The 25,849-nt window shown below is 31.3% G+C and overlaps 4 protein-coding genes across 6 annotated transcripts; 2 read left to right on the plus strand and 2 right to left on the minus strand.

Annotated features, from left to right (window-relative positions):
- Positions 1-1,814: 1,814 nt before the first annotated feature.
- On the plus strand, positions 1,815-3,136 carry LOC105256282 (RING finger protein 113A-like). The gene is made up of 5 exons (XM_025410486.1): positions 1,815-1,948; positions 2,094-2,162; positions 2,315-2,480; positions 2,589-2,774; positions 2,976-3,136. The coding sequence occupies exons 3-5, from the start codon at positions 2,348-2,350 to the stop codon at positions 3,101-3,103; spliced, it is 447 nt and encodes a 148-aa protein (XP_025266271.1). The 5' UTR covers positions 1,815-1,948; positions 2,094-2,162; positions 2,315-2,347; the 3' UTR covers positions 3,104-3,136.
- Positions 3,137-3,948: 812 nt separating this feature from the next.
- On the plus strand, positions 3,949-7,032 carry LOC105256283 (SPRY domain-containing SOCS box protein 3). Of its 2 annotated transcripts, XM_020029072.2 has the most exons (6): positions 3,949-4,353; positions 4,680-4,885; positions 4,985-5,213; positions 5,276-5,503; positions 5,573-5,705; positions 6,857-7,032. In XM_020029072.2, the coding sequence occupies exons 1-5, from the start codon at positions 4,314-4,316 to the stop codon at positions 5,677-5,679; spliced, it is 810 nt and encodes a 269-aa protein (XP_019884631.1). In that variant the 5' UTR covers positions 3,949-4,313; the 3' UTR covers positions 5,680-5,705; positions 6,857-7,032. The 2 variants fall into 2 exon arrangements, with proteins under 2 accessions (XP_019884631.1, XP_011264364.1); XM_011266062.3 differs by lacking the exon at positions 6,857-7,032 and having other exon boundaries at positions 3,950-4,353; positions 5,573-5,935.
- LOC105256284 (N-glycosylase/DNA lyase) lies at positions 6,618-8,468 on the minus strand. The gene is made up of 3 exons (XM_011266063.3): positions 8,115-8,468; positions 7,469-7,774; positions 6,618-7,353 (listed from the first exon to the last, which is right to left on the minus strand). Exons 1-3 carry the CDS (start codon positions 8,252-8,254, stop codon positions 6,753-6,755), a joined length of 1,047 nt encoding a protein of 348 aa, XP_011264365.2. The 5' UTR covers positions 8,255-8,468; the 3' UTR covers positions 6,618-6,752.
- Positions 8,469-11,213: 2,745 nt separating this feature from the next.
- On the minus strand, positions 11,214-20,497 carry LOC105256285. Of its 2 annotated transcripts, XM_025410490.1 has the most exons (5): positions 19,554-20,347; positions 17,580-17,813; positions 13,687-14,016; positions 13,297-13,572; positions 11,217-11,664 (listed from the first exon to the last, which is right to left on the minus strand). In XM_025410490.1, exons 1-5 carry the CDS (start codon positions 19,577-19,579, stop codon positions 11,472-11,474), a joined length of 1,059 nt encoding a protein of 352 aa, XP_025266275.1. In that variant the 5' UTR covers positions 19,580-20,347; the 3' UTR covers positions 11,217-11,471. The 2 variants fall into 2 exon arrangements, with proteins under 2 accessions (XP_025266274.1, XP_025266275.1); XM_025410489.1 differs by having other exon boundaries at positions 11,214-11,664; positions 13,297-14,016; positions 19,554-20,497.
- Between the last annotated feature and the right edge of the window lie 5,352 nt (positions 20,498-25,849).

Genomic DNA, 25,849 nt, shown 5'->3' on the forward strand with positions numbered 1-25,849 from the left:
CGTGAATTAAAACGTTACGACATAATAGAAAATCACGATTTAAAATTATGTCATGTCCTAATAGAAATTCGGTAAATAAAAATTATGTTAAAACAGAATAAAAATTGAAAATTAAAATTACGTGTGACTGTCATTTTAATCCTAAATTTTATAGTAAATTTTAAATGGAAAGCGATTTTTATTATGTTTTATAATATTTATAGAGAACTTGTATTATGCACATAATTTTCATTCCAGAATTTGTATTATGCACATAATTTTAATTCCCGAATTTCCATTATGTACATAATTTTAATTCCTGAATTAAAATTCCCGAATTTCAATTATGTACATAATTTTAATTCCTGAATTAAAATTCACGAATTAAAATTATGTACATAATGAAAATTCGTGATTGGTGGCAACCCTGCACGTCTACGCACGCGCGGCGTTACGTTCGATATCGCGGCGTTAAAGCTTGTGTTTACGATGCTAGAAATCGGTCCGAGTTCTCGGACCGAGAAATGTGTAGCCAATGAAATTGCTGCCTTTCCGTAAAAACTGCATATTAATTGGCTACACATTTTTCGATCCGAGGACTCGGACCGATTTCTAGCATCGTGGACACAAGATTTAACGCCGCGATATCGAACAGAACGCCGCGCGTGCGTAGACGTTTTACTGGAATAAGATGTTTTCTATAAAATAAGAATAAGTTGTTAATCTAATTCGATTACTTCAGAGACACATCATTGATCCGGATTAGTCTAGGGAAATTTAGAAAGTCTATCGCTGAGTACTACTGTTAGTCCGATCAAAGATCGGATTAAGGCCCGATTCCACAACTTGAGTTAATCCGAGTTTAAGTAGTGAATGGTCCAATCAGGACCCAGTTTAACGTATTAAACTCCGATTAACTCGAGTTTAATACGTTAAACTGGGTCCTGATTGGTCCATTTACTACTTAAACTCGGATTAACTGGATTGTGGAACTGGGCCTAATTGTCGTAAACACCCACAATGGCCGTAGCATAAGATTGTTAGGCGTAAGACTCAAGAAATTGACCAATCACAGTCAAGTATTAAGAGAATACTCGACTGTGATTGGTCATTTTCTTGAGTCTTACGCCGCTAGTTAGACCCAGTTCCACAATCTAGTTAATCCGAGTTTAAATAGTGAATGGACCAATCAGGATCCAGTTTAACCTATTAAACTCGGATTAACTCGAGTTGTGGAACTGGGCCTTAGCGGTTGAGTCCGCTGCATTGAACTATATAACATACTGGAAGCCGCGCAAAGATACGTTTTGTTTATTATTCCCGAGCCGAGAGAGATAGATAAGTGGTCATGCTTTCCTTGTCTTACATATTACCTGAGCTGAAAACATTAGTCTAAAGAAATGTAGCATGTGCAATGTAATACGTATTTGTTCAAATATCATTTTTTCAAATTAAAATTGTGATAAAATAATACATACATACAGTTTTGTTTCATCTACTATGATGTGAGAACTTTAGACGAATCGACTGTAATACGTTAGAGAAACAAAGAACGCATCACCTTTTAACGCCTCCTTGTCTAACAGGCTGGATCGGCCACTTTCTATGGTAGCGCGGCTTCCAGTATGTTATATAGTTCAATGGTCCGCTGAATGCGGCCATAATTGGCCGCATTCAGCGGATTCAACCGCTAAATAGCAATCGAATATGATTGGTCTCTACTTTCAGGTCCGACCAATCAGCGTCGAGTTACATCGGAAAATCTAGTAATATTGCCTAACTGTTGAGTCCGCTGAATGTGGCCATTGGCTGTGATCAAACGGGATATTCACTTGCGTCGAAGATCTACAGTTCTGCTGCACTTTGTCTTCTGCACTCTGCATCCGCCTTTTAAAAAGAACGATATAGAAAATGGTCTTGTTTAGGAAACGTAAAATTCGTTGCAGAACGCGAAAAGAAGCGAATAATGGTAAGTCATAATAAATATTCGATTTTAGTGTAGATTAATTATAGATATTGCATGTCTATTGAATTAAGTTCGGTTAAACGAAAGAAAAAAGAATTTTAGGTTATGTCTAAGTAAACATGTAAATAAATGTTTGGATTTTTTTTAGATAGCAGTGAGGATGAAATTACGATGATTAAAAAGGAGAAAAAACAAGATCATAATCCATCTTCAACATGTGAGTATTTTTTATACAAAATGTCGAATTAATATATCATTTTCTCTTACTTAAATTATACTGTTAAAATGTGCAGTTATTGAATTTTCATTAAAATTGATCTTTTCTGGAAAGATAAAAATTAATAAGGTTGCTTTTACTTAAATTATTAGGAATTAGAAGGAAAAAATGACAAAAAGAAAGACATGGCATCCATTGAAATGGTACGTAAAGTACCAATTAGAGCGTCCATTAACTATCTTAGAGCAACTGTAAGACGGGACTACCAGCCCAATATCTGCAAAGATTATAAAGAAACTGGTATATGTGGATTTGGAAGTATATATAATTATAATTTACTTTAGTATTAAATAGATATTATAGTTTAATTTAGTAAAGAGTTTTCTAAAATTAATGTAATAAAAATTTTCTTTTATTTTGTTTGAGATAGTTGTAAATTTCTTCATGACCGGGCCGATTATAAATTGTCATGGCAATTGGAAAGAGATACTGATGAAGAATGTGATGAAAATGGAGATATAGATGATAAAAAGTTTGAGATTGAAAACAGAAGGCAAACTTGCCATTTAAGTGCTGTATTTGTAAAAACAATTTTGATAACCCAATTACAAGGTATGCATTATTAACTTATTATTTTTTAATGTTATTGTTATATTAACATAACGGTAATATTAATTTAATAATATTAATTTAATAATTTTAATATTAATTTTTAATATTAATATTAATATTAATTTTTAACATTAATTTTAATATAAATTTAATAATTTTAATATTTAAAAAGTACTAATTTATTGTCTTATTTTGTTTTAGATGTAAGCATTATTTTTGTGAAAAATGTGCTTTGGGACAATATAGAAAAAGTACACGATGTTATGTTTGTAATACTCAAACTAATGGCACTTTTAATCCTGCAAAAGAAATTGCACGAACTAAAATGAAAGAAAAGGGAAAAATAATTATAGCAAGAGAAGGTTCTAGTGAAGATTGATAAAAATAGAATGATCTCTATTTGCAAATATACCAGTTTTTAAAATTAATACGAAGTATATGTAATACGAAGAGTGGCAATTTTTAGAAATTGTAAGCTTAATTTAATATAAATTATTTTGATATATATTGTTCATGTATATAATGTATTTATTATATTTTGTGAAGTATTTTTAAGTACACAATCCTTTGGATAGTTTTCCAATTTTTCTCTTACACTTATTCTTTAAATAACAAAGATATCTTTCGAAAATATGTTAAATTCATTATGAATGTTAGACCTTAATAGATATATGTACATATATATAGGTATTCATTTTTAAGAAATGTATAGTTTAATTTTTTAATATGAAAAAAATGTACATTTTCTTACAACTAACAAATATATGTGTGTATAATATATTTACCAGTTATAAAAAATATCCAATATAAAAAGCTGAAAAAGAAAAATGTTTATTTTTTGAGGGATATATACTTTTTGTAAAAATAAAAAATTAACATAGAAATTACGTCGATTATAAAATATTTGTATTAAAGTAAACTGAGTCAAATAAAAGAAGAATACGATTTATATGATAGGCAAAAATGAAAATATAATTTTTTTAAAAAAAATTGTTAAAGAGACTGGAAATGTGTGTATTTGATTTTTTCGCGCTAGGGGAAAATGTCTAGGGACATTCTGGGAAATTTTTAAGCGCACCGTCTGCTTTTTTTACAACTAGCTAAATTCACGCAATAACAGACGCATTCCACATAACTTTATTAACCAATCGAAATGCAGAGGTTCTTCGTTCCGACTGATCGATCAAACGATTTGAAGCTTTTGTAAGATCAAGTGAAGTGAGATCGATGATGCAAATTTGATAAAGATTTGCTTTTATTAGAGGATGTTTAAAATTCAGATTTTAAAATTTGCACTTTAACCGGCCGCATATTTATTAATTTTTGTCTCAGCATCCGATTATTTTTTGTAAACATATCCACTTGATATCGAATGTTTTTCGCGGAATTTATGATAAAAACAAACGATATAAGAGAGAAGATAACGGTTTATTGATATTTCGTGTAATTATAAAAGCAATGAGCTTTCAAATATGATTTATCAGAATTAAATATGTAACGTGATAAAATAAGCGAGACGTATAATTCGCAAAATAGAACATGGATCTAATTTCGAATGATCATGCGAAGATGGGAAACGGTTAGTCATAAATATATTTAATTATATTATGGTTATAATAAGTATATTTAATTATATTAAATATAATATTAAGTATAATATTAAGTATAATAAATATATTTAATTATATTAAGTATAATATTATGGTTATAATAAGTATATATAATTATATTAAGTATAATATTAAATATAATAAGAATATTTAATTATATTAAATTAAATTTGGAAATTAAATTAATTTTGGAAATTTCAAAAACTTATAGGTGTTGCTTCCACGTTTAATTGTATTAAATTAAATTTGGAAATTAAATTAATTTTGGAAATTTCAAAAACTGCATTTTCCACAGGTTCCTCTTCGTCGAACCACGAATGGACCTGGGACGAAAGGTGGTCGACGTCGTCGATCAAATTATCGAGTGATAATTTAATCGTTACATTTCATCCTGTATATAGCACTGGTACAGCAGTGACGAGGGGTAACAAGCCACTGGAGAAAGGGAGGCATCATTTTTGGGAGATTTTAATGATAACGCAAATATACGGCACGGATGTTGTAAGTTTGCTTCCCTCTCGTTGGATGTATCTTGAAATTGGAACCTTTCTATATGTTTGACAAATAACAACATGTACAATTGTCACTTTGTTGGTTTAGATGGTTGGTGTAGGAACTGCAAATGCGGAACTTCATAACGCAGGTGAGCTTTTTTGCGCTCTCCTTGGACGAGATCAAGAATCTTGGGGTTTCTCATACAAGGGATATTTACAGCACGATGGTAAGGTGTATAAGTATGGGACGACCTTTGGTCAAGATAATTTGGTAGGTGTGCATCTTGATACTTGGAGCGGAACGTTACAATTTTTCCTCAATCGAAAGCCACTAGGTAAGCGGCAAATATCTCTGTAAACATACTTTCTAGAAATATAATTGTTAGCTCTTTTATAGGTGTCGCTTTCACGAGGTTGAATAATGTTATGCTTTACCCATTAATAAGCTCCACAATGGCTCAATGCACCATGAAGTTAACTTATAGCTGCTCGATACCAGTATCTTTGCAAACTTCTTGCTTAGCAGTCTTGTCACCTGTACAAAAGGCATATCTGTCGAAAGCATTTCCCAGTTTGCGTTATCTTTCTGAAAATGTATTTGCTGATATACTACGAAAACCTATTGGTAATTCTTCTGATAAATCTTGGTTTTTGTTTTTTATAAATGTAAACGATATAAAATTTTGCATTACAGAGCATGATAATGAAGAAGACATTGAATTTCCTGCAGAATATATTATCTTAGACGATTTCGACTATGCCCTTATAGGGAATGGGGTAAAGAAGAGAAAAAAGCATTGAAAAAATACTGTGTGGCAAATATTCAAGTAATTAATATAGAAATTATTTCTATTCATACATATACACGGACACATCATACAGAATGTCCTAAAAGTTACGAACCAGTCAAATATTTCATAAACTATGCACTTTATAAAGAAATGTTTCAGACAAAAGTTGTATGGCTTGAAGGGGGCCATCAGTTAGTGGCAATGATTTGACCTTGGAGAGTCATTTGAAGCTGACGTAAAGATCACCTTCAATTTCTTAAATGGAACTCCCTATTTTTTATTACATATTCGTGTAGTTTATCTCAAGAGCTTTCCAAAACACTATAATAAAGTATTTTTTCATTGAGTAGTTTACGAGTTATGAGGCTTGAAATCATTTCTTAATTTTACATAAACCGTAAAATATCTTGTAAAATATTCATTTTTCGATTATCTTACCTTAATAATTTTATGTACAAAATAATGAGAGGAATCAATTGGTGTAAAGAAAAAACACAGTTGTTTTTAAGAAAAGAATATGTAATTTGCAATTAACAATTACATATTTTTTTTTTAAATTGACGGTGATCTTCACGTCACTTTCAAATGACTCTCCAAGATCAAATCATTGCCACTATCTGATGGCCCCCTTCAAGCTATACAACTTTTGTCTGAAACATTTCTTTCTAAAGTGCATAGTTTATGAAATATTCTACCGGTCATATTCTCCGGGACATTTGGGACACTCTGTATACATGTATGTATGTGTATGAAATACATATAAAATGTATTCAATAATAAAATAGAGATTTTATGTATTTTTATTATATTACTAAGAAATAAAAGAAAGGAATATTTTATACATGTTTATAAAATAAGATTCTTCAAAAATATTTTTTTTATTACAAAGATTTTTACAAATTATTTTTTAATACACACAAGAGATATTAAAAATAATTATCCTTTAATTTAATAAAATGATAAATCGCCATTTATGGCGTACAGTCTCTTACAAATTTAAATATATAATTAAAATCACATTTGGTCAACAATTTTATTAATTTGTGAAATCTGTTGTATAAAATAAACTATCGTTGAAAAGCATTATTTTGCTTTAGGAACTTTTGTTTGTACAAGATTTTCATTTTCAGATTTTCGTTTTCGCTTTTCGATTAATTTGGGTTGATTTTTGATATTGATTTTTGCAGAAAATACAATAGCTTGTGCCCATCCAGCTAACGGGCCCCATAATTCTCCTAAATAATTACTGACTTCAGCATGAATTTTTGGTGTAACTGTCTTCTGCTTCCTCAAGTGTGGTAAATATTTTGCTTGCGCTATTTGAAAGATATGAGTATCAACAGGTATAGCATCCAAATGGCCTAGTGACATTAAACATATACAATCAGCAACTTTGAGGCCGATTCCTGGCAAAGTCATCAATTGTTCTCTAGCAGTCTGATAAGATACATTATTTTCTTTTTGTAGATTTAGGAGCCATTTCTTTCCACCTAATGCAGATAAACGTTCCGCTGTTTTAGCTATATATGCAGCACGATAGCCAAATTTTTCCCTCTTTAGAATACTTTCTACGCTTTTTTCCTTTAAAGCTTCTATTGTTGGAAAATCGTAATATTCTCTATCTTCAATTGAGCATATCTTCTGGCCAAATAACAAACACAATTTTTCAACCATATTTGATATCCTAAAAATCAAATGTATATCTCTAGAGTCAATAATATAAGTTTATATAGAAATTCATATTTTATATATATTTTATATATATTTTTATTTATATTTCAAATTTTAAAAATATATACCTTGATATATTATTATTAGAGCTACATATAAATGAGAAGAGAGTCTCTACAACATCTTGCTTTAATATTCGCACAGCGTTACTTTCATCTAGATTTTTCTGAAAATGTGTATCTGCTTCCGCCCACTTTTTATAATGTTCCTTCAATGATATCGATAACCTTAGATATTCAGACAGAATGTCGTCATAGTGTACAGAACTTTTTAATTGCCCTTGTACAGTATACAACAGATGAGTTTCATTTTGAGATAAGGTCCAAATACATCCATCAAAGATACCTTTATATCCATCGTCACAATCGGTCCATCTGAAATAATGGGTGGTTTTAAAAAATTTTTGGTTTTAAAATAATTTTGTAAAAAAATGTAAGAAAAGTATATCTGATTAATCAATGACTCTGTGATTAGTGAAAAGTTAATAAAATATTTGTACTTCATTCCATTTTACTACCTTAATGTTAACCGTCTCTTTTTTTATTTTATTCATTTATTGTGTTTTCAGTTCATACTTGAAAAGGACCAGAACCATATTCTTTTTATTTTTTGTATTTCACTAGCGATTTCAATAATCTTAACCTTTTTTATAAAATATTTCTAAATTATCGAGACATTTTCTTGGTTATATATAAATTTGTGCGTCATCTTTACCTAAAACTTTGACCACCATGTAAAGTGAGAGCAAGATTTAGTTCCGAGCGTAAACAAGGAATGCTGCCCCGTTTTATTTTCGTTTCGTGCATCGCGTTACGATACCATGCGATCTTTGTGTAACCTCGAGAAAAAATCATCTAACGATTGACAAGTGTTGCTAAAATGTCATTCTTGTTTAATTATTATTACGTCATTCTTGTTTAATTACTATTACTATCACAACATTATACACTGCACGTGTGTTATTTAAATAAAAGATTCAATATATCAATCGCGAGCAAGGAAAACAAATTCTATCACTTGGTTCACACGTGCAGTCGACCACGTGACTAATATTTTTTTGGCGGACTCGAGAGACGCTAACTGTCACTGACAGCTGATTGACTCCAGTGGCACTTACACGTGTTTTAGCGTTATTTTGATGTCGCGCTCTTCAACATTACATGTATAATATAAGAATAATTTTTATTTAATTTTTTATTAATATTTTTATTAATATTTTTATTTAATTTTTTATTAATATTTTTATTAATATTTTTATTTAATTTTTCATTAATATTTTTATTAATATTTAATATTTTTGTTTAATATTTAATTACTTACGCTATATATTTTTTAAATTTTCTCCCTCCTTCTTTCCCTAACAGCACATGATATCATTCGAATATTCTATACTTATACTGTAAATATACATTACAGATATAATATATTGAGAATAATCCCATAACATCTCTTGTTGTATATTATTTTTCATATATTCTCAGAATATACTTTGAATATCTCGCGTATTAGTATATTCTTTCTCATATATTTTCCGGATATTCTATAATATTGCATGTGTTTCCTCATTTTGCCGCTACGCGCGCTACCAAACTCGTAGTTTAATTTTGGTGAAATGGACATAAAGGACTGGTATTTAACATGAGTTCTAAAGTTTCTTCTTTTTTCTTTTTAGTCAGTTTAATTTATAATAAGCTGACTTAATTTAAAATTTGTTTAGTAATTTAGTTGTTCTGGATTCTTGATTGGGATTCAGAATATTAAAAAGATTATTTGAAATTAAAATGAGAAATAGTGTGTGCGTTTACGGCATTTATCAAAAGTATTTATATTACATATATGAATTATACTGCAAGATATTCTCAGTATTTACTATTAACCAAAATAGGCGGATATTAGAGCATTCTTAGTATATACTTAATATATCATAGTATGTATCTCGAATGTTCTGAGAATATATGCATTGTACTTTTGCGATATTCTTCGAACATTCTCAGTATCTACATGTGCTGTTAGGGTTGGGATGTTTATTGATGACATAAAATACTGGGTTCTAGTAAAAAAGAGATTTTTTAAATTTTAATCTAAATTAATTAAATTTCAATCTAAATATCCCAGCAAGCATCAAGTAACATTTATATAATTGTTAGTTGTAATTTCCCACTGTTTTATAACTGTTAATTATAATTTCCTACTCAACAATATAATTGTTACATAACTAATATAACAATTACATGTTATGTAACAGTTATATTACAGTTATGTAACAGTTATATTGTTGAGTGGGAAATTATAATTAAGTTATGTAACTGTTATTTAGTGTTTGCTGAGATATATCTATAATGAAAGATAAAAAAATTGCATGGTTTTTTTATATGATTTTATTTTTCTTCATTAATGCATGTCACATTTCGAATACTTTCATCTACATACTTAAAAATTTGTGCGATTTTCTCATAAACGCTACGATAACTTTATTATTCTTGATTTTAATAAATGAAATAGTTAGTGCAAAAATGCTTTTATATTTACGTCATGGTAAATATAAATTACCGAATGTTTTCGATGTTGTATTTTTTATTTTTCAAATTATTATTTTTTTCAAGTATTTTAAAGTATTTGAGAGTTTAACAAGAGAGAGACTTTTTGGAAATATCTCTCTTTTCTCATATGCTTCCTTGGATTCTTTCAAATATATACGCTAATTTCTATTATCTGCTGTCGCAGATTAATAATTTACGATTTTTATATATTAATTAAATAGTCGAGATATATATTTTGGAAGCAAAAAATGATAATGAGAAATCTTTTATATACAAATCGCTCAAATCTCGAGTCAGCTATTTACTCCTACGCAAAACTTGCGCGCATGCGCGAAATGCAGGACCACGTGTACTTGCATACACACTCTTAAATGTTATATACGTGTACGCTGGAGAGATCCAGTAAATGGATCATTTCTGATTAAATCGAATATATATAGAGCAATTTTAAAATAAATCATCAAACTTTATAAGATTTATTTTTGATTATTTTGATAAAAATCAAATATACATATCTCTCTCTCTTTAGATTATTATTTTCAATTAAAAATGGAATTAAAATTGCAAAGATAAAAGTTGGATGACTTATTCTAAAATTTTCTTATACAAATTACTATCTTGAATTAAAAATATGTATTTGTAAATGGAATATAAATAATAGTGATAAAATTAATTTTTTATATCTTAATATATGTATATCTAAACATTATTTTGTGCAGCTTGTAAATAGCTAATATAAGTACATACAATAATAATATGTCATCAAAAATGCTAAGCTATCTTACGGTTAGGTTAGGTAGATTATGTTTCGTATGTTTTATGCGTCTTATTTTTTTTTTTTATTTTTACATCTTTGGAATGCTATCTAAATTTCAAATGCTTCAACGAACAAAGGGTTAAAGCTTATTATAATTCTATTAATTTGCTAATAGTATGCTATTTAAAGTTAATGAATTTTATCTACAAGTTTAACTCTACAGTACAAGGACCGCCGATATCTACGATGACATTTTACAATTAAACGGCAGATATAAACGAAGCAATTCAAGTTTAAATAAATTTTGTTGTAAAATACGACCAAGAACATTTTTATTTTTATTATATATTGTAATATATTATAAAAAATGTGGCAGAAAAATATAATAGCAATTTTATAGAGAAGAAGACATTTTAATAAACTTAATTTACGTTGAAAAATGTTTACTTGTAAATGCATTCTTCTTGTTTCCGAACGTTTTAATTGAAAATGTCTGATATGAAATTATCGGCAAAATTAATATATAATAACGATTCTTAATATATAATAATATTCTTCGTATTAAAGATATTACGATATATTGTCGATCGTGCCTTTGGCGATACATCTCGATTTAGTAATCGATTTTTTCTTTTTGCGTCTTTTTCATTTGATATATGTATTATAAATATTTCGACAAAATATTACATCCCTGAGAACTGCTATTGACATCTCCGGAAGAAGGATATTTCATTATCTGTTTACGCGTTTCGCGATCCCTTGCGCTTTACAGCCTTAGTAAGGAACATTATCCCGTACGTGAGCTTGTTTTCGGTATTCGTGATGTTGACATTTGCCCCACCAAGATCGTTTCACGCACACTTTTTGCGGTTTCAAAATAAAGCACTTTGATTGCAGCACATCGAAGAAGATCTTGCCTATAAAATCCGCCGACGTAGTCCCGGCCATCTTCAAACATGTGCGAAATCTGTAATGTTACAAAGAAGATTGCAATTTTTATATACATTAGATGCAAACACAACAATCATCTTCTTAAGCATTAAAATATTACTGCGCGCGGGATAATTTTTTATCGTTAATAAATTTATATTTGCGATATTTATATTTTATTGTTTTACATTTATTATTTTATATAGAATGTTTAGCATTTGATGCACAGAGATCAAAATCACCCCAGCAAACACCAAGTAACATTTATATAACTGTTAGTTGTAATTTCCCACTCAACAATATAATTGTTATATGTTATGTAACTGTTATATAACAGTTTTATTGTTGAGTGGGAAATTATAACTAACAGTTATATATTTTATTATATAAACTATTAGTTGTAATTTCTTACTCAACAATATAATTGTTACATGTTATGTAACTGTTAGATAACAGTTTTATTGTTGAGTGGGAAATTATAACTAACAGTTATATATTTTATTATATAAACTATTAGTTGTAATTTCTTACTCAACAATATAATTGTTACGTGTTATGTAACTGTTAGATAACAGTTTTATTGTTGAGTGGGAAATTATAACTAACAGTTATATATTTTATTATATAAACTATTAGTTGTAATTTCCTACTCAACAATATAATTGTTACATGTTATGTAACTGTTAGATAATAGTTATATTGTTGAGTGGGAAATTATAACTAACAGTTATATATTTTATTATATAAACTATTAGTTCTAATTTCCTACTCAACAATATAATTGTTACATGTTATGTAACTGTTAGATAACAGTTATATTGTTGAGTGGGAAATTATAACTAACAGTTATATATTTTATTATATAAACTATTAGTTGTAATTTCTTACTGAACAATATAATTGTTACATGTTATATAATTGTTAGATAACAGTTATATTGTTGAGTGGGAAATTATAACTAACAGTTATATAATTGTTATTTGGTGTTTGCTGGAACAAATGTTCATCATTGTATAAGAGAAATATAATAGATTGAATAAAGAAAATTAAGAGAAACATACAGGGTGTCTCAAAACTCATAATGAATCTTTCAAAGACAGATTCCTGGGATCATCTGAAGATAATTTTTCCTCGACGAAAATGTCAAGATACTAATAATTTTCGAATTATAAGTTGAATTGGAAATAAGGGATTTTTCGTAAACTAAGCTTTGTAGAAATAAAATATTAACAAAACCACCATTCTTCGATTAATTTTAAATAGAATTTACTTTAGTTGAGTTTTAATTTAAGACTTAATTGCAAAGATACATGATGACAAAAATCGGGAACATGCAAAAAATAATGGCCTTCATCGACATTTTCGCTGAGGAAAAATCGTCTCCAAATGATCCCAGAAATCTTTGAAAGATTCATTGTGAGTTTTGAGACACCCTGTAGATTAAATATAGATTAAATTATAAAATTAAGAAATTAAATTATAAAATTAAGAAATAAAATTATAAAATAAAGAAATACAATTATAAAATTAAGAAACACTAAAAAATAAATTTTGCTGAAGATTTTCCGAAAGTCAGATAATGATTCGGGATCATCCGATACTACTTGGGGGACGCATCTTTTCTCAGATCGCGCGAGGTTAAAGTAAGAGGGTAAAAACAATAACTCACCGCTCGTCGCAGGCGCAATGCATCATGCTCGATATTCTCCAGTTGAAAACGCCGTAACGCTTCCCGAACGCCGGTATATGAAAGGGACAGGACGTGTCGTGCTTGCGACAACAGGCATCGGCCAGCCCGAAGCCGCCCAGATTCGTGTATTTGGTGGCGCGGTCCCCGCGGCCGCACCATTGCGTTCCCGGGATCATGAATAGCTCCCTTCGGGTCCGATTCCGGCCCCGTTTTTTCCCAATGTTCGTCGCGTTGGTCGCCGAGTTCGCGTATTTCCTGCGTTTATTACAAGAAGAATCTTTTTCACTCCCTCTCCTTTCCGCCACGCACTTGATTGTCGCCCATAAGGATGGGGGAGAAGGAGGAGGGTGGTGTCGAGGGGTGATGTACCTATGTCGATTTTGAGTCGCGACTTGGTCTCGTACTCGCATTCTCACACGATCGCACTGATAATGAAGCTCCGATGACGACAATAGCCAAGAGAGATCGCGGGGTATCCTCGAAGCGTCCTCGCCGTCGAGTTGGAACACCTCGATCGACACCTCGTCACCGTCATCGTGATAGTGATAGACGCGGCGAGAGCTGGGCAAACACTCGCTGTCATCCCACCGTGCGAGCTTCTCGTCAATGCAATCGGTCAAAGTTTCGCCGGCGTATATCAATTGCAGCTTTCTGCTTGACTTTCGAAGCCAAACCTGCCGCAGCATCACGTCCGTGTTTCTATCGAAACAACAAATTATTATAACGTCATTTAAATGTAAAACATATTAAATTTCGAGAAATATCTTCCGTCGCACGACGTCATCGTCGTCTCTTTTTTTCGACGAATTATTTTATTTAGATCCTAAAAACCCAGCAAACACCAAGTAACAGTTATATAACATATCTGTTATATAACATATAACATATAAGTTATATAACATATAACAGATACATAACATATCTGTTATATAACATATAATAGTTACATAACATATCTGTTATGTAACTGTTATATTATTGAGTGGGAAATTACAACTAACATTTATATAACCGTTAGTTGTAATTTCCCGCTCAGCAATATAACTGTTATATGTTATGTAACTATATCTTGTTACAATTTTCCACTCAACAATATGTTATATGTTATGTAACTGTATTAGTTATAATTTCCCTACTCAACAATATAATTATTATATAACAGTTACATAACATCTAATAGTTATATAAATGTTACTTGGTGTTTGCTGGGTAGTAAATCATTCCCAGCAAACACGAAATAACAGTTATATAACTGTTAGTTATAATTTCCCACTCAACAATATAACTGTTATATAACAATTATATAACATAATACATTATATTGCTAAGTGCGAAATTACAACTAACGGTTATATAAATGTTACTTGGTGTTTGCTGGGTATAACTAGTAAATCATTTTCAATAAACATCAAATAACAATTATACAACTGTTAGTTATAATTCCCCACTCAACAATATAACTATTATGTAACAGTTATATTGTTGAATGGGGGAATTTTAACTAACAGTTATATATTTTGTTATATAAACTATTAGTTTTAATTTCCCACTCAGCAATATAAATGTTATATGTTATGCAACTGTTATATAACGGTTATATTGTTGAGTAGAAAATTATAACTAACAGTTATATAACTGTTACTTGGTGTTTGCTGGGTATAACTAGTAAATCATTTTCAATAAACACCAAATAACAGTTATACAACTGTTAGTTATAATTCCCCACTCAACAATATAACTGTTATGTAACAGTTATATTGTTGAATGGGGGAATTATAACTAACAGTTATATATTTTATTACATAAACTATTAGTTTTAATTTCCCACTCAGCAATATAAGTGTTATATGTTATGTAACTCTTATATAACAGTTATATTGTTGAGTAGGAAATTATAAGTAACAGTTATATAACTGTTATTTGATGTTTGCTGGGAATGATTTACTGTAACTGCGCGAGCAACCGTGTCTAACATTTACAAAGAATTTCTGGCGAGATTATGACGAAGTAAAATAAACTTTCGGCAACTGGGATATCTCCGAGTGTATTTCACCGTAACGCAAAGAAGGAGACAAGTACCCGGAAATGAATTTTCTCACCAAATTATTCACGCGATAAAAGCAAATTCGGAAGAAAGAGTGGGAAACGAAAGCTCAGTGGAACAGAAAGCAGAGTGTGCACTTTCTTCACGACGGTAAAAGAGCTTTCGTCCTGCCGTTTAAGTGCAAAGTGACGCTTCGTGGTTGTGGTATTTCGTGGTATCCTCGTGAGAGCATCAGCAGATGAGTCCCATCTAGGCGAGACTAAAACATAGACCGAACTACGTTTAGGTCCAGGGTCCAATCCGGTCCCTACGTAAAGGTTCCGAGACACCCGCACGTCGCAGGACCTAATCCTTGCTTACTTAACTTGCCGCTTTTCGGCTTAAGAGCTCGGTTGGCTTTGCGGTTACTGTCAACGAATAAACATGATAAATTTGTGCCATTTGTATCCCCCTTTTTCACTCTAATGAAATAACAATTATATTATTGTATTTTACACGTTTTTTTCATTATTATCACGATGTATAATTTTATTGTATTTTATTTCGTTGTAATTTAACTTTACGTTACTTGTAATCTAATTGTAATATAATTTTACGTTACTTGTAATATAATTGTAATATAATTTTACGTTACTTGTAATATAATTGTAATATAATTTTACGTGTTACTTATAATATAATTGTAATATAATTTTTAATGTTATTTTCTATCGTTTTTTTTTTTGGTATTTTTATTAAATATTTTTATTAAATATTTTTTATTAAATTACAGATGGATATACAGGATATCCCAAAAGCCCCGGACCGGTCGAATATTTCATAAACTGTGCACTTTAGAGAGAAATATTTCAGACAAAAGTATGGCTTGAAGGGGGCCATCAGATAATGGCAATGATTTGACATGGGAGAGTCATTTGAAAGTCACGTAATTTGCAATTAACAATTATATATTTTTTTCTTAAAAACAACTATGTATTTTCTTTACACCAATTGATTCCTCTCGTTATTTTGTACATAAAAGTATTAAGGTAAGATAATCGAAAAATGAATATTTTACTAAATATTTTATGGTTTATGTAAGGTTATGGTATAAAATTAAGAAATAATTTCAAGCCTCATAACTCGAAAAGTACTCAATGAAGAAATACTTTATTATAGTGTTTTGGAAAGCTCTCGAGATAAGCTATACGAATATGTAATAAAAAATAGGGGATTCTATTTAAGAAATTGAAGGTGATCTTTACGTCATCTTCAAATGACTCTCCAAGGTTAAATAATTGCCACTATCTGATGGCCGCCTTCAAGCCATACAACTTTTGTCTGAAACATTTGTTTATAAAGTGCATAGTTTATGAAATATTCGTCCGTGACTTTTGGGACACTCTGTATATTCGTTGTGCAATATTATTTTTATGAGAGAAAAATATACACTTGCTTTAATGCGTGTGATTGAGCGAGCAGAATTATGCAGATATTATCGCGCATAGCTTGATTCTATATCTTGAGTCACTTGATATATATAAGTATTAACATGCGTGACTTGACGTTTGGAAAACAGCTGATATTGCAAGTTAAATTCGTTCCTTATATAAGCCGGCGGGGAAAAAGAAGCAAAATGTAAAATCTATTCATTCGTTTGAGCATCGATCCTCATTCTGCGGGCATCATAACGCGGCATTATAATTGTATTGAAACGACTGACAAGGATTCACAGGGACCGTTCCGCTAGACTGTATCAGCGTTCTTCGGAACGATGGATGGCATTTGAAAGACCTAACCGACGCTAAATGTATACATAACAGCCAGGCTTCCACGTATATATTGGCAATAGTGAAAGGCGGCATTGTTTTCGTGCTTGCCAACCGAGTTCCCGCTACAATCCTCTCCACATATGGGTGGGACGATGGGATAGGAAGAGAGATTTGCCTATATCCGAGAAAATGTGTTATTTCAGAAAGGCAGATGGAACGGGAGAGACACACTCTAACCTTGGTTACTGTAAAAACACTCGACGCGCCCCTTCTTTTCAGGAAAAAGGACGCATGTACACACCTAAGTATCGCCAGATAAAAATAACACTCGTCAAGATCTCAGAGATTACGATAATATCGAGCAATTTCTTGCTTCCAAAGTTTATTTCCGAAATTGGACTCCCTCGATTTCAACCTGTCTCGATTTTATATTTCATATTAAGATTGTAAAAACCGATTATGCCCACCCCCAATTGACAACAGTCTCCTTGGCGCAAGCTCCGGACCACCAAATGATCCGCTCCAATCGCTCATCGGACGAGATCCTGATGATCGAGATGCTGCGGCTGGAAGACGTCCCGGTGAATTCGGACGAAACATTTGATCGTGCAAAATATGTACCTTCTTGTGACAGGTAAGCTCCGACGGACGATTGCCTGAAAATCAATCCCAATGCCAACAGCAGCAGCATCGGGTGGTACCTGTTCCAAAATATCATCAGGCCGTAATATTTTTGAATAATGCAAATGCAAAATGTATTGGATATTTTGCAAACTAAGAGAGAATCTCCTAATATATAATCTGATGTAAAATAGTTTTCTTTATATAGGAATTATTTTTAATATTATTCATCGAACATCTTAAAAACACAAATAACAATAACAATTCTTATTATGCTTCCTATGTGAAATTCGAAAATAACTTTGGAAAATGATATACAAAAATATCTTGATAAACATATTTTTCTTTGACTATCACACTGTAATTTTCTGATAAATTGATAAATACGCAGAAATTAGAAAGTATATAAATATAAGTAATTTTTGAGATTCGACAAAAATTAATTTAGTTTTATATTAATTATTTATTGAGACTCTCTCATTAATTTTTTTTTCAAGCAATGCAATTGAATTTCATTAAAAAAAATTACTTAAAATTTGGTCTACAATGAAGAGAAAGAATAGTAAAAGATTGCTAACAATTTTACTTTTATTCTTTTTTATATAATTTAAGTAAAAAATTATATACAATTAATTCGATTCTCATATAATCATTTAATTTCCTTTTATTTAAAAATTCGCGTGTATGTGTATAATATAACTGATTTATAATATATAATATATAATGTGTATTTTTTTAAGAGATTACAAACATTGTATAATTAATTCAGTCATTATCTAAAATCAAAATTTTAAAATATTTTAGAAAGCATTCCCCAAAATTATAATATAAAATTGTAAGATAATATTTATAACATATTTTGGATTTATTACATTAATCTCACGTTTATAAATTTTTAACTAATATATAGAAAATATTTGAGTAATTCTTTTTTTAAATTTATTTCTATTTACGAAAATTATAAAATGCTAAGAATCTATAATTTTAAAGAAAGAAAATATGTAGAGCAAAAATATTATATAAAAATTATTTCAAGAATTAATTGATTTTAGTGTCTGCTATGAACAATAAAAATGTATTCTAAGTAGAAGAATTTCTACTTAGAAAAAGAAATATATTGGTGTTAAAAATTTCGAAATATAATAATCTTGAAAAACACTTTTTCTAAATTATTAAAAATTTTCTTCTTTCAAAATTACACAAATTATGCTTTTAACATTTTGTTACATCTTTGTATTATTTTAGAAGAATTATTTAAAAATCTTATTTTATTAAAAAACGATATAAATATTTTTTAAATTACGAATTCACTATTACTTTTAACAATTCATACTAGCCTTTTGATTCAATATCGATCAAACTTGAATTTATTAAAGACATTTATTATACATGTTAGTGAATTCTCCTACTTTTGATTTCTTATCGCAAAATAATCCCTTTTCCAACAAATTCAACACATGATGAGATAATATGTACGTTAAACATACATATTAGGGAGAGGAAATATGATATAAATATGATATTATTCATTGATACGACGTGACATGTGCGATAACGAAACATAACTTCTTGTTTATTCGAACTGCTATCGTGAGAACATTTTTGATACTTTTCAAGAGATTGTAAATTTAAAGTGAACAAGATTGGTCATTTTTATAATTAAACTTGAACAGTTTCATCTCTCTACATTCCTTTTTATATATCTCATTTTTTTTATAAAAAAATATATTATGAAAGCTAATTAAAGATTGGAGTCTCCTTTTGAATAATTATCCTTCATCAATAATTGCTTCAATAAAATTACACAAGAGAGAACGTACCTCTTTGATACACTCATCTGTACCATCCAAGATTCAAAGCTATCGAATTCTCCCGATCTTCAAGTAATGCCATATGTGTGTACTCTCACATAACGTCGTCGCGCCGATTTGGAGAGAAACTATACGCGATTCCCCATATATTCACTCTGTTCTTCGCACTTGCGCGTTTACGCGATCGTCTTTTTTTTTATCGCGCCAAAGACAAATTGGCGAACGCGGGAGGACGATCACGTGGCTGTCAAAATTGCCCCGTTGAATAATATTCCGAGTTCGTTCGTCTCGAAATTATTCGTCTCATTTACTGAATTTACAACTTATCCCTCTCAGCTCGGCCACGTATTCTCACTCGACTGGATGCCACGCGACTCGACTGACAGGCAAGTGTCAATCCGCGGGAACCAACCACCGACCGGCCGTGTTAACAACTGGCGCGCTACGCTCGCGGCTCTCCCTTAAATACCGCCGAGTGCAGTTCGGGTGGTTCGGTGTTGTCCAACAGTTCACCTATACCAACCACCGTTCTGTCACTTACGGCCTCTTCTCATCTCTCTTCCGCGCTCCACCCCATCTTCCTCTACCCTGGTCTGCATTTCTCCCTGTACCCTACTCCGAGTCTCCTCTCCGTCGTTCGGACACCGACCAAACTCCACCCCCTTGCCCCTTCTTCTTGTCCTACTCCTTCTCGCATCATCGGCATCTACCGCCAACGAGCCGCGCGCGCGTCTGCCAAATCCAATCCCACCTACACTCGGATCCTGGGGATCTAATCTTCGCGCGGTCTTCCTCTTCTTCTCCCTCGCGATCGCGATTTCTCTCTTCTCCTTTCAGCAGTAGTCGAGGCTGTAGCCTGGACATCCCTCGGCTGGATTTCTTTCGGCCTTCAAACGACTGTAGTAAATGCCGGTGCTTTGGTCCCGCTGATGCATCCATCACCGCGCGTCACTGCACCGTGCGATCATCGATATTCGAGATTTCTCTCTAACGATGAGTCGCGAAAAAATCTGCCGTGACATAATACAGCGGATATCGGTCGCGAGCTTTCTTATACTTATCATAAAACATGCTTGTAATCGTGAAATGATTCTAAAAATAACTTGATATGCTTTACGCGCTTTGGTCTTCTTGGATACGAATTTTATAAATAAAGAGCTATCGAAAAGATATTTTTAAGAGAAATAAGCGATTGAATATCGAATATTAAATTGTATTAACCTAATTATAATAAATATAATAAAAATAATTGGATTTATCAATATTATTTTTATTATTTAATTATGTCATGCGAATAATAAAGTAATCAAATTCATAAAGTAATTATATTAATTTATAATAAAATAAATTAATTTTAAATAAAATTTAGTAGCATTTTAATTACAAATATATACAGGATTAAAAATAATAAAAAATAAATAATAAAAATAATAAAATAATAAAATAATAAAAATAATAAAAAATAATAAAAAATAAAATACTTTACTTAAAATTTAAAAAAATAAAATACTTTTGTATCAAACATTTTTTTCTAAAAGTGCCTCTGTCAATCTTAAAATTGACCTTGAAAGTAATTGTGATGAAATAATCAAGTCAATTTTAAGATCGACAAAGGCACTTTTAGAAAAAACGTTTGATACAAAAGTTTCTTATTTTTTCACGTACAATTCGAATCTGTAATAAAAAGTACCATGTTCCCCTAAAAAAATTCAACTTCCGATCCGGATAGCGTATTTCCGGTCGGAATCAAAAGTTGAAAATATCACCATTCGATAGAGCGTATCCGATTCACTTAAAAATTGTTCGTGATTTTTGATAAAAGCCATTTATATTAAATGGTATCATAAAAAAAGATAATCCAAATATGTTGAATTTTTATGATAAAAATTTGATGTTTTTATCAAAGAATATTTCTACAAAATCGTAAGACTTGAAATCTTAATCTATGCACTTTTGTCAACTCAGATATACTCAACAACAAGCGACAAGCGTAGATGGATGTGTGGAAGTAAGCTTTACTTAAAAATAAAATTAAAAAAATATATAAAAAAATATATATATAAAAATAAAAAAAAATATATAAAATTTAAAAAAAAAATGACGTTAATTTTTACATCACTTATACGTTTTCTACGATTCTTCTTTCTGCGATGCTACGATCGTACGTGGAACGTGGCGTTTGCCATCGGTGAATCGTTCGACAATAATAAATTATGCAAAACCGTGCGACAAAAGCGGTTGTCATCATTGGCTGCGAATTCTAAAACATCGTACCACGATTGGCGAGTGGCCAAAGGTCGTTTTTCGTGCGAAACGCACGATAAACCTTTGTCCCAGCATGTCGTGCGATTCTGCATGTAATTGTACGTTTCTATGTGTGCACTTTTTAAAATACATTGTTCCATAATTTCTGACGTAGTCGCGCGGAGAGTGATTTTTACATTGCTGAATATTATAAATTTCTACATGAAAAGATAATAATTTGTAATTTTTAAATAAGGACGGCGAGGGGAGGAGATAAGATATAATAATCTGAACTTCAACAGCGTTGATAAGGAAACATCTTTGAAAGTGTTTGTGAATTAATTGAGAAGATTCACGACTTTGTGAATCCACTCGGCTATTTTAGTGCGTGAAATCGTGACAGTCAAAATTATTTGGCGGCGCCGACAAATGGCAGAGAAAGGACACGACGGCGGTTTCTATCTATTGTATCCCACATAGTTATGATTCGACATCGGTCGTGAACGAAAAAATGCGGGCAGTAGAAGTCTGGGCAAGAAGTACACTAGACGTGGTGTATGTCTCTTCATCAAAAGTTAAATACTTCTGCGAGTCGAACGCATTATATTTATGCACAATTTATGACTCAGAATTACGTCAAACTCGTATTCTTTATTTGAAAACTGTGTTTTTGATACATACAAAAAAAAATTAAAAAAATTGCAAATAAAATAAAGATTTCTTACATGATATTTGATATCGAAAAGCAATAAAAAATAATAGAGATTTTAGATACTTTTATGATTTTGGTAATAATTTTATGACAATCAAGATGAATATATATATATATATATATATATATATATATATATATATATTTTATGTAAAATTAAGAAGTTATTTCAAGCCTTATAACTCAAAAAGTACTTAATGAAAAGGTACTTAATTACAGTGTTTTGGAAAGCTCTCGAGATAAGCTACAAGAATATGTAATGAAAAATAGGGAATTCCATTAAAGAAATTGAAGGTAACCTTTATGTGACCTTCAAATGACTATCCAAGGTCAAATTTTTGCCACCCATCTTCTGTCCCCCTCGAAGTCAAGCAACTTTTATTTGAAACATTTTGTTGTACATTCAAATATAAAAAAGTTATTGGGGTGGATAAATTAAAATGGCTCACCCTGTATATGATGCATTCGATTCAAAAGTATTCCAACTTGATGGCATATAAGGCGTCTAATGTACGGCACAAAAGGAGATGTAATGAAAGAAAAGGACTATGGCGTTAGGGGCAAGAAGACTTGGCGAGGGTTCGTGAGTGAGAAGGTAATTCTTGGCATACGCGATTGTTCGCTTTCGAGGGTTCCGCGAACGAGTCACCGTCTTTATATGCATGATCTTGAGGATGATAAGGCCTGGACCAAACTTATCCCAGCTGTCCTAGTGTCAAAGGCCGACCTTCCATCTGACAGTATCGGCAGCTTTTGAATGCTTCCTTGCTAATTACGAATCTGGAAGTGAGTTAGATAATACCAATCGTACTTGCTTTCGATCAACGATTGAGAGCAATTGGTTCAAGACATTCTACATGTACATATATATGTATATTGTTTCTTGTTGAGTATTAAAATTTTGAATTAAATATTACATAATTACATAATATATTAATTGAAATAATTATATAATAATTATATAACAATTATATAATAACCAATAAAATTACAAAAAAGGCTTAAAGGACCAGCTCAATGGTGAAAAGATGCGAAAATAAAAATAAAAACGGTTGTATTAATATAATAAACCTAATAAAAACGTTTATTTGATTTAAGTGACAAATGCTGCGTTTCGATCCAATTCGGATCTTTTTCAATGTCAAATCACGAAATAACAGTAAAACATGAAAATAAAATAAAATACGATCAAATTAACTCATTAGTAATGAGTTGCTGGGTAATTATATAATAATTACCCAGCAATTATATAATAATTACCCAGCAAACACAGAATATTGCAGCAATATTGCAGCAATATTACAACATTGCAGCAATGTTGCTGCAATATTCTGTGTTCGCTGGGTATATAATAATTATATAATAATTATATATTAATTATATAATAACTAATAATAATTACCCAGCAAATACAGAATGTTGCAGCAATATTACAACATTGCAGCGATGTTGCAGCAATATTACAACATAGCAGCAATGTTGCGGCAATATTACAACATTACAGCAATGTTGCTGCAATATTCTGTGTTCGCTGGGTATATAATAATTATATAATAATTATGTAATATATTTATATGATATATGGAACTCTTTGAAAATTATACGTAGAGTTCTAGACTGAGTTAGATTCTCATGGAGGGAGTTTCGTCGGCAAGAGTTGACCCCCTTTTTGGACCGCTTTCATCAAGACACTCAAGGCATTCAGGCAATCGTCCTTTTTCGCGACAATTACCACGGAATAATTACATAATTCTCGCCACACTCGACACTCGGTACTCGGGAGGGATCGTCCAAGGTAGTTAAAACCGCAAGTGGTCGAGGCGTTAGAAGGGTCGTACGCTGGTTTGCGTCAAAATAATACGTCGTAAGTGATAGACACAGCTGACTCTAAAAGCCGCGATGTCATTCCCTGAAGAAAAGGAGATAAAAGACATTAAGGATGTTTTGTACCTATTTTCAAAATATTGAGAATTTAATGAAAATTCTACAGAATGTCTTTACATATGTTTAGAATCTTCAGTATAATTTTTTAATCGATTCACTAAAGCGTTCGCGAGTTATAAGGATTTTAATTTGCACCGAATTAACATGTGTTTTTATGGGAAATGTATAACCACGTCGATTCAAATAACAAAAACACATGGAAATAATATTCAGAATTTGTTTAAAATTTGCAAAAGTTTAGATACAGAGGAAATATATATTTGGTCAAACAATAGTATACAAGTGCTAACTGGTTAAAAAGATATTAAATATAATTCAACGAAGTTAGCCATGTATCTGTCACAAGGCGAAATTCTCTGCCAAAAGTTAATCATTTCGATTAACAAAATTCGGAATATTTCAGTAAAAACGCAATAAATATTAAAAAATACTAAGATTGTAATATTCCACACAATTTCTTATACTCAAAATACACCAAAAGTGGATATTCCTCAATATTGATTTTGAGCTACTTTTTGCTGGGATTGTACAAAACATCCTTAACCTTTTATATCGATTTTATATGATTCACTTAAAGTATTTGACTTTAAATTCTAGACTCTCGGACGAATGTCAAGAACGAAAACGGGACAAATCACGAAGCAAAGAGCACTATAATCGAAATTCTGTGCCGAATCTATCGAGACACGTGGTCAGAGGCGTCAAGATTTTCGAAGAAAATCGCCGCGAATCTCGAGGAGAAGAATAGGAAAGAAGAGCGGGAAAGTCGGCCGTCTTGCTCTAGCAATTTATCCGCATCTCTCTCCCCCCTCCGTCCTTTCATTTTGGCTCGCGAAGAGACAATAGGGCAACAGTTGCAAGACGCGATAGCGGCGGATTAATTCTCGATCGATTTCGAAGCTACTCCATCCGTGCTCCGTATTGTCCACAATCGACCCTGAGAGTCGTCAGCTTTACGTAGCCGTGTATATGTCGTACGCGTGAGTTCATTAAATGTGCGCGTGTGTGCGTATTATTGATATGCACGCGCGCGCATCGAAGAAGTTGGGACACCAGAGACCGAGGATCAAATTATGATTATTATCATAACCATCTGCGTGGCCGAAAGCTTAAAAGTTGGTTCGTTTGCCAGATCAAAGGAGCCAACGTTGCATTCTCTCGAGAGAATAGAAAAAGCGTGTCTAATGTCCCAGGCGGATAGATTCTCACACAAACGGGCGGTACACGTTGCTAAAGTGCTCCTGGGAATGTGTGTATAACCGTGAAATGTAATTTCAATTGCCTGCCTGTATCATATGATTTTCCTGCAGGCTTTTATAATAGCCACCGCTCAGCGGGACGCGAATTTAAGGAAATAAGAGAATTTCTAAAGTCGAGAAAAGTTAGACGATAGTATCGGGACACC

The sequence above is a fragment of the Camponotus floridanus genome, unplaced genomic scaffold (genome assembly GCF_003227725.1).
Source record: "Camponotus floridanus strain SB8 unplaced genomic scaffold, Cflo_v7.5 scaffold32, whole genome shotgun sequence".
NCBI classification, from domain to species: Eukaryota; Metazoa; Arthropoda; class Insecta; order Hymenoptera; family Formicidae; genus Camponotus; species Camponotus floridanus.

Coding starts and splice junctions, on each gene's coding strand:
- LOC105256282 (XM_025410486.1), top strand. CDS start 2,348: ATGGCATCCATTGAAATGGTACGTAAAGTACCAATTAGAGCGTCCATT. Junction 2,481..2,588: donor TGGTATATGTGGATTTGGAA/GTATATATAATT, acceptor ATTTTGTTTGAG/ATAGTTGTAAATTTCTTCAT. Junction 2,775..2,975: donor TTTGATAACCCAATTACAAG/GTATGCATTATT, acceptor ATTTTGTTTTAG/ATGTAAGCATTATTTTTGTG.
- LOC105256283 (XM_020029072.2), top strand. CDS start 4,314: ATGGATCTAATTTCGAATGATCATGCGAAGATGGGAAACG. Junction 4,354..4,679: donor TCATGCGAAGATGGGAAACG/GTTAGTCATAAA, acceptor CATTTTCCACAG/GTTCCTCTTCGTCGAACCAC. Junction 5,504..5,572: donor TATACTACGAAAACCTATTG/GTAATTCTTCTG, acceptor TTTGCATTACAG/AGCATGATAATGAAGAAGAC.
- LOC105256284 (XM_011266063.3), bottom strand. CDS start 8,254: ATGATTTTTTCTCGAGGTTACACAAAGATCGCATGGTATCGTAACGCG. Junction 7,775..8,114: donor CATGGTGGTCAAAGTTTTAG/GTAAAGATGACG, acceptor CCATTATTTCAG/ATGGACCGATTGTGACGATG. Junction 7,354..7,468: donor TCTAATAATAATATATCAAG/GTATATATTTTT, acceptor TTTGATTTTTAG/GATATCAAATATGGTTGAAA.
- LOC105256285 (XM_025410489.1), bottom strand. CDS start 19,579: ATGGTACAGATGAGTGTATCAAAGAG. Junction 17,814..19,553: donor CAGATGAGTGTATCAAAGAG/GTACGTTCTCTC, acceptor ATTTTGGAACAG/GTACCACCCGATGCTGCTGC. Junction 11,665..13,296: donor CATTGCGCCTGCGACGAGCG/GTGAGTTATTGT, acceptor GTAACATTACAG/ATTTCGCACATGTTTGAAGA.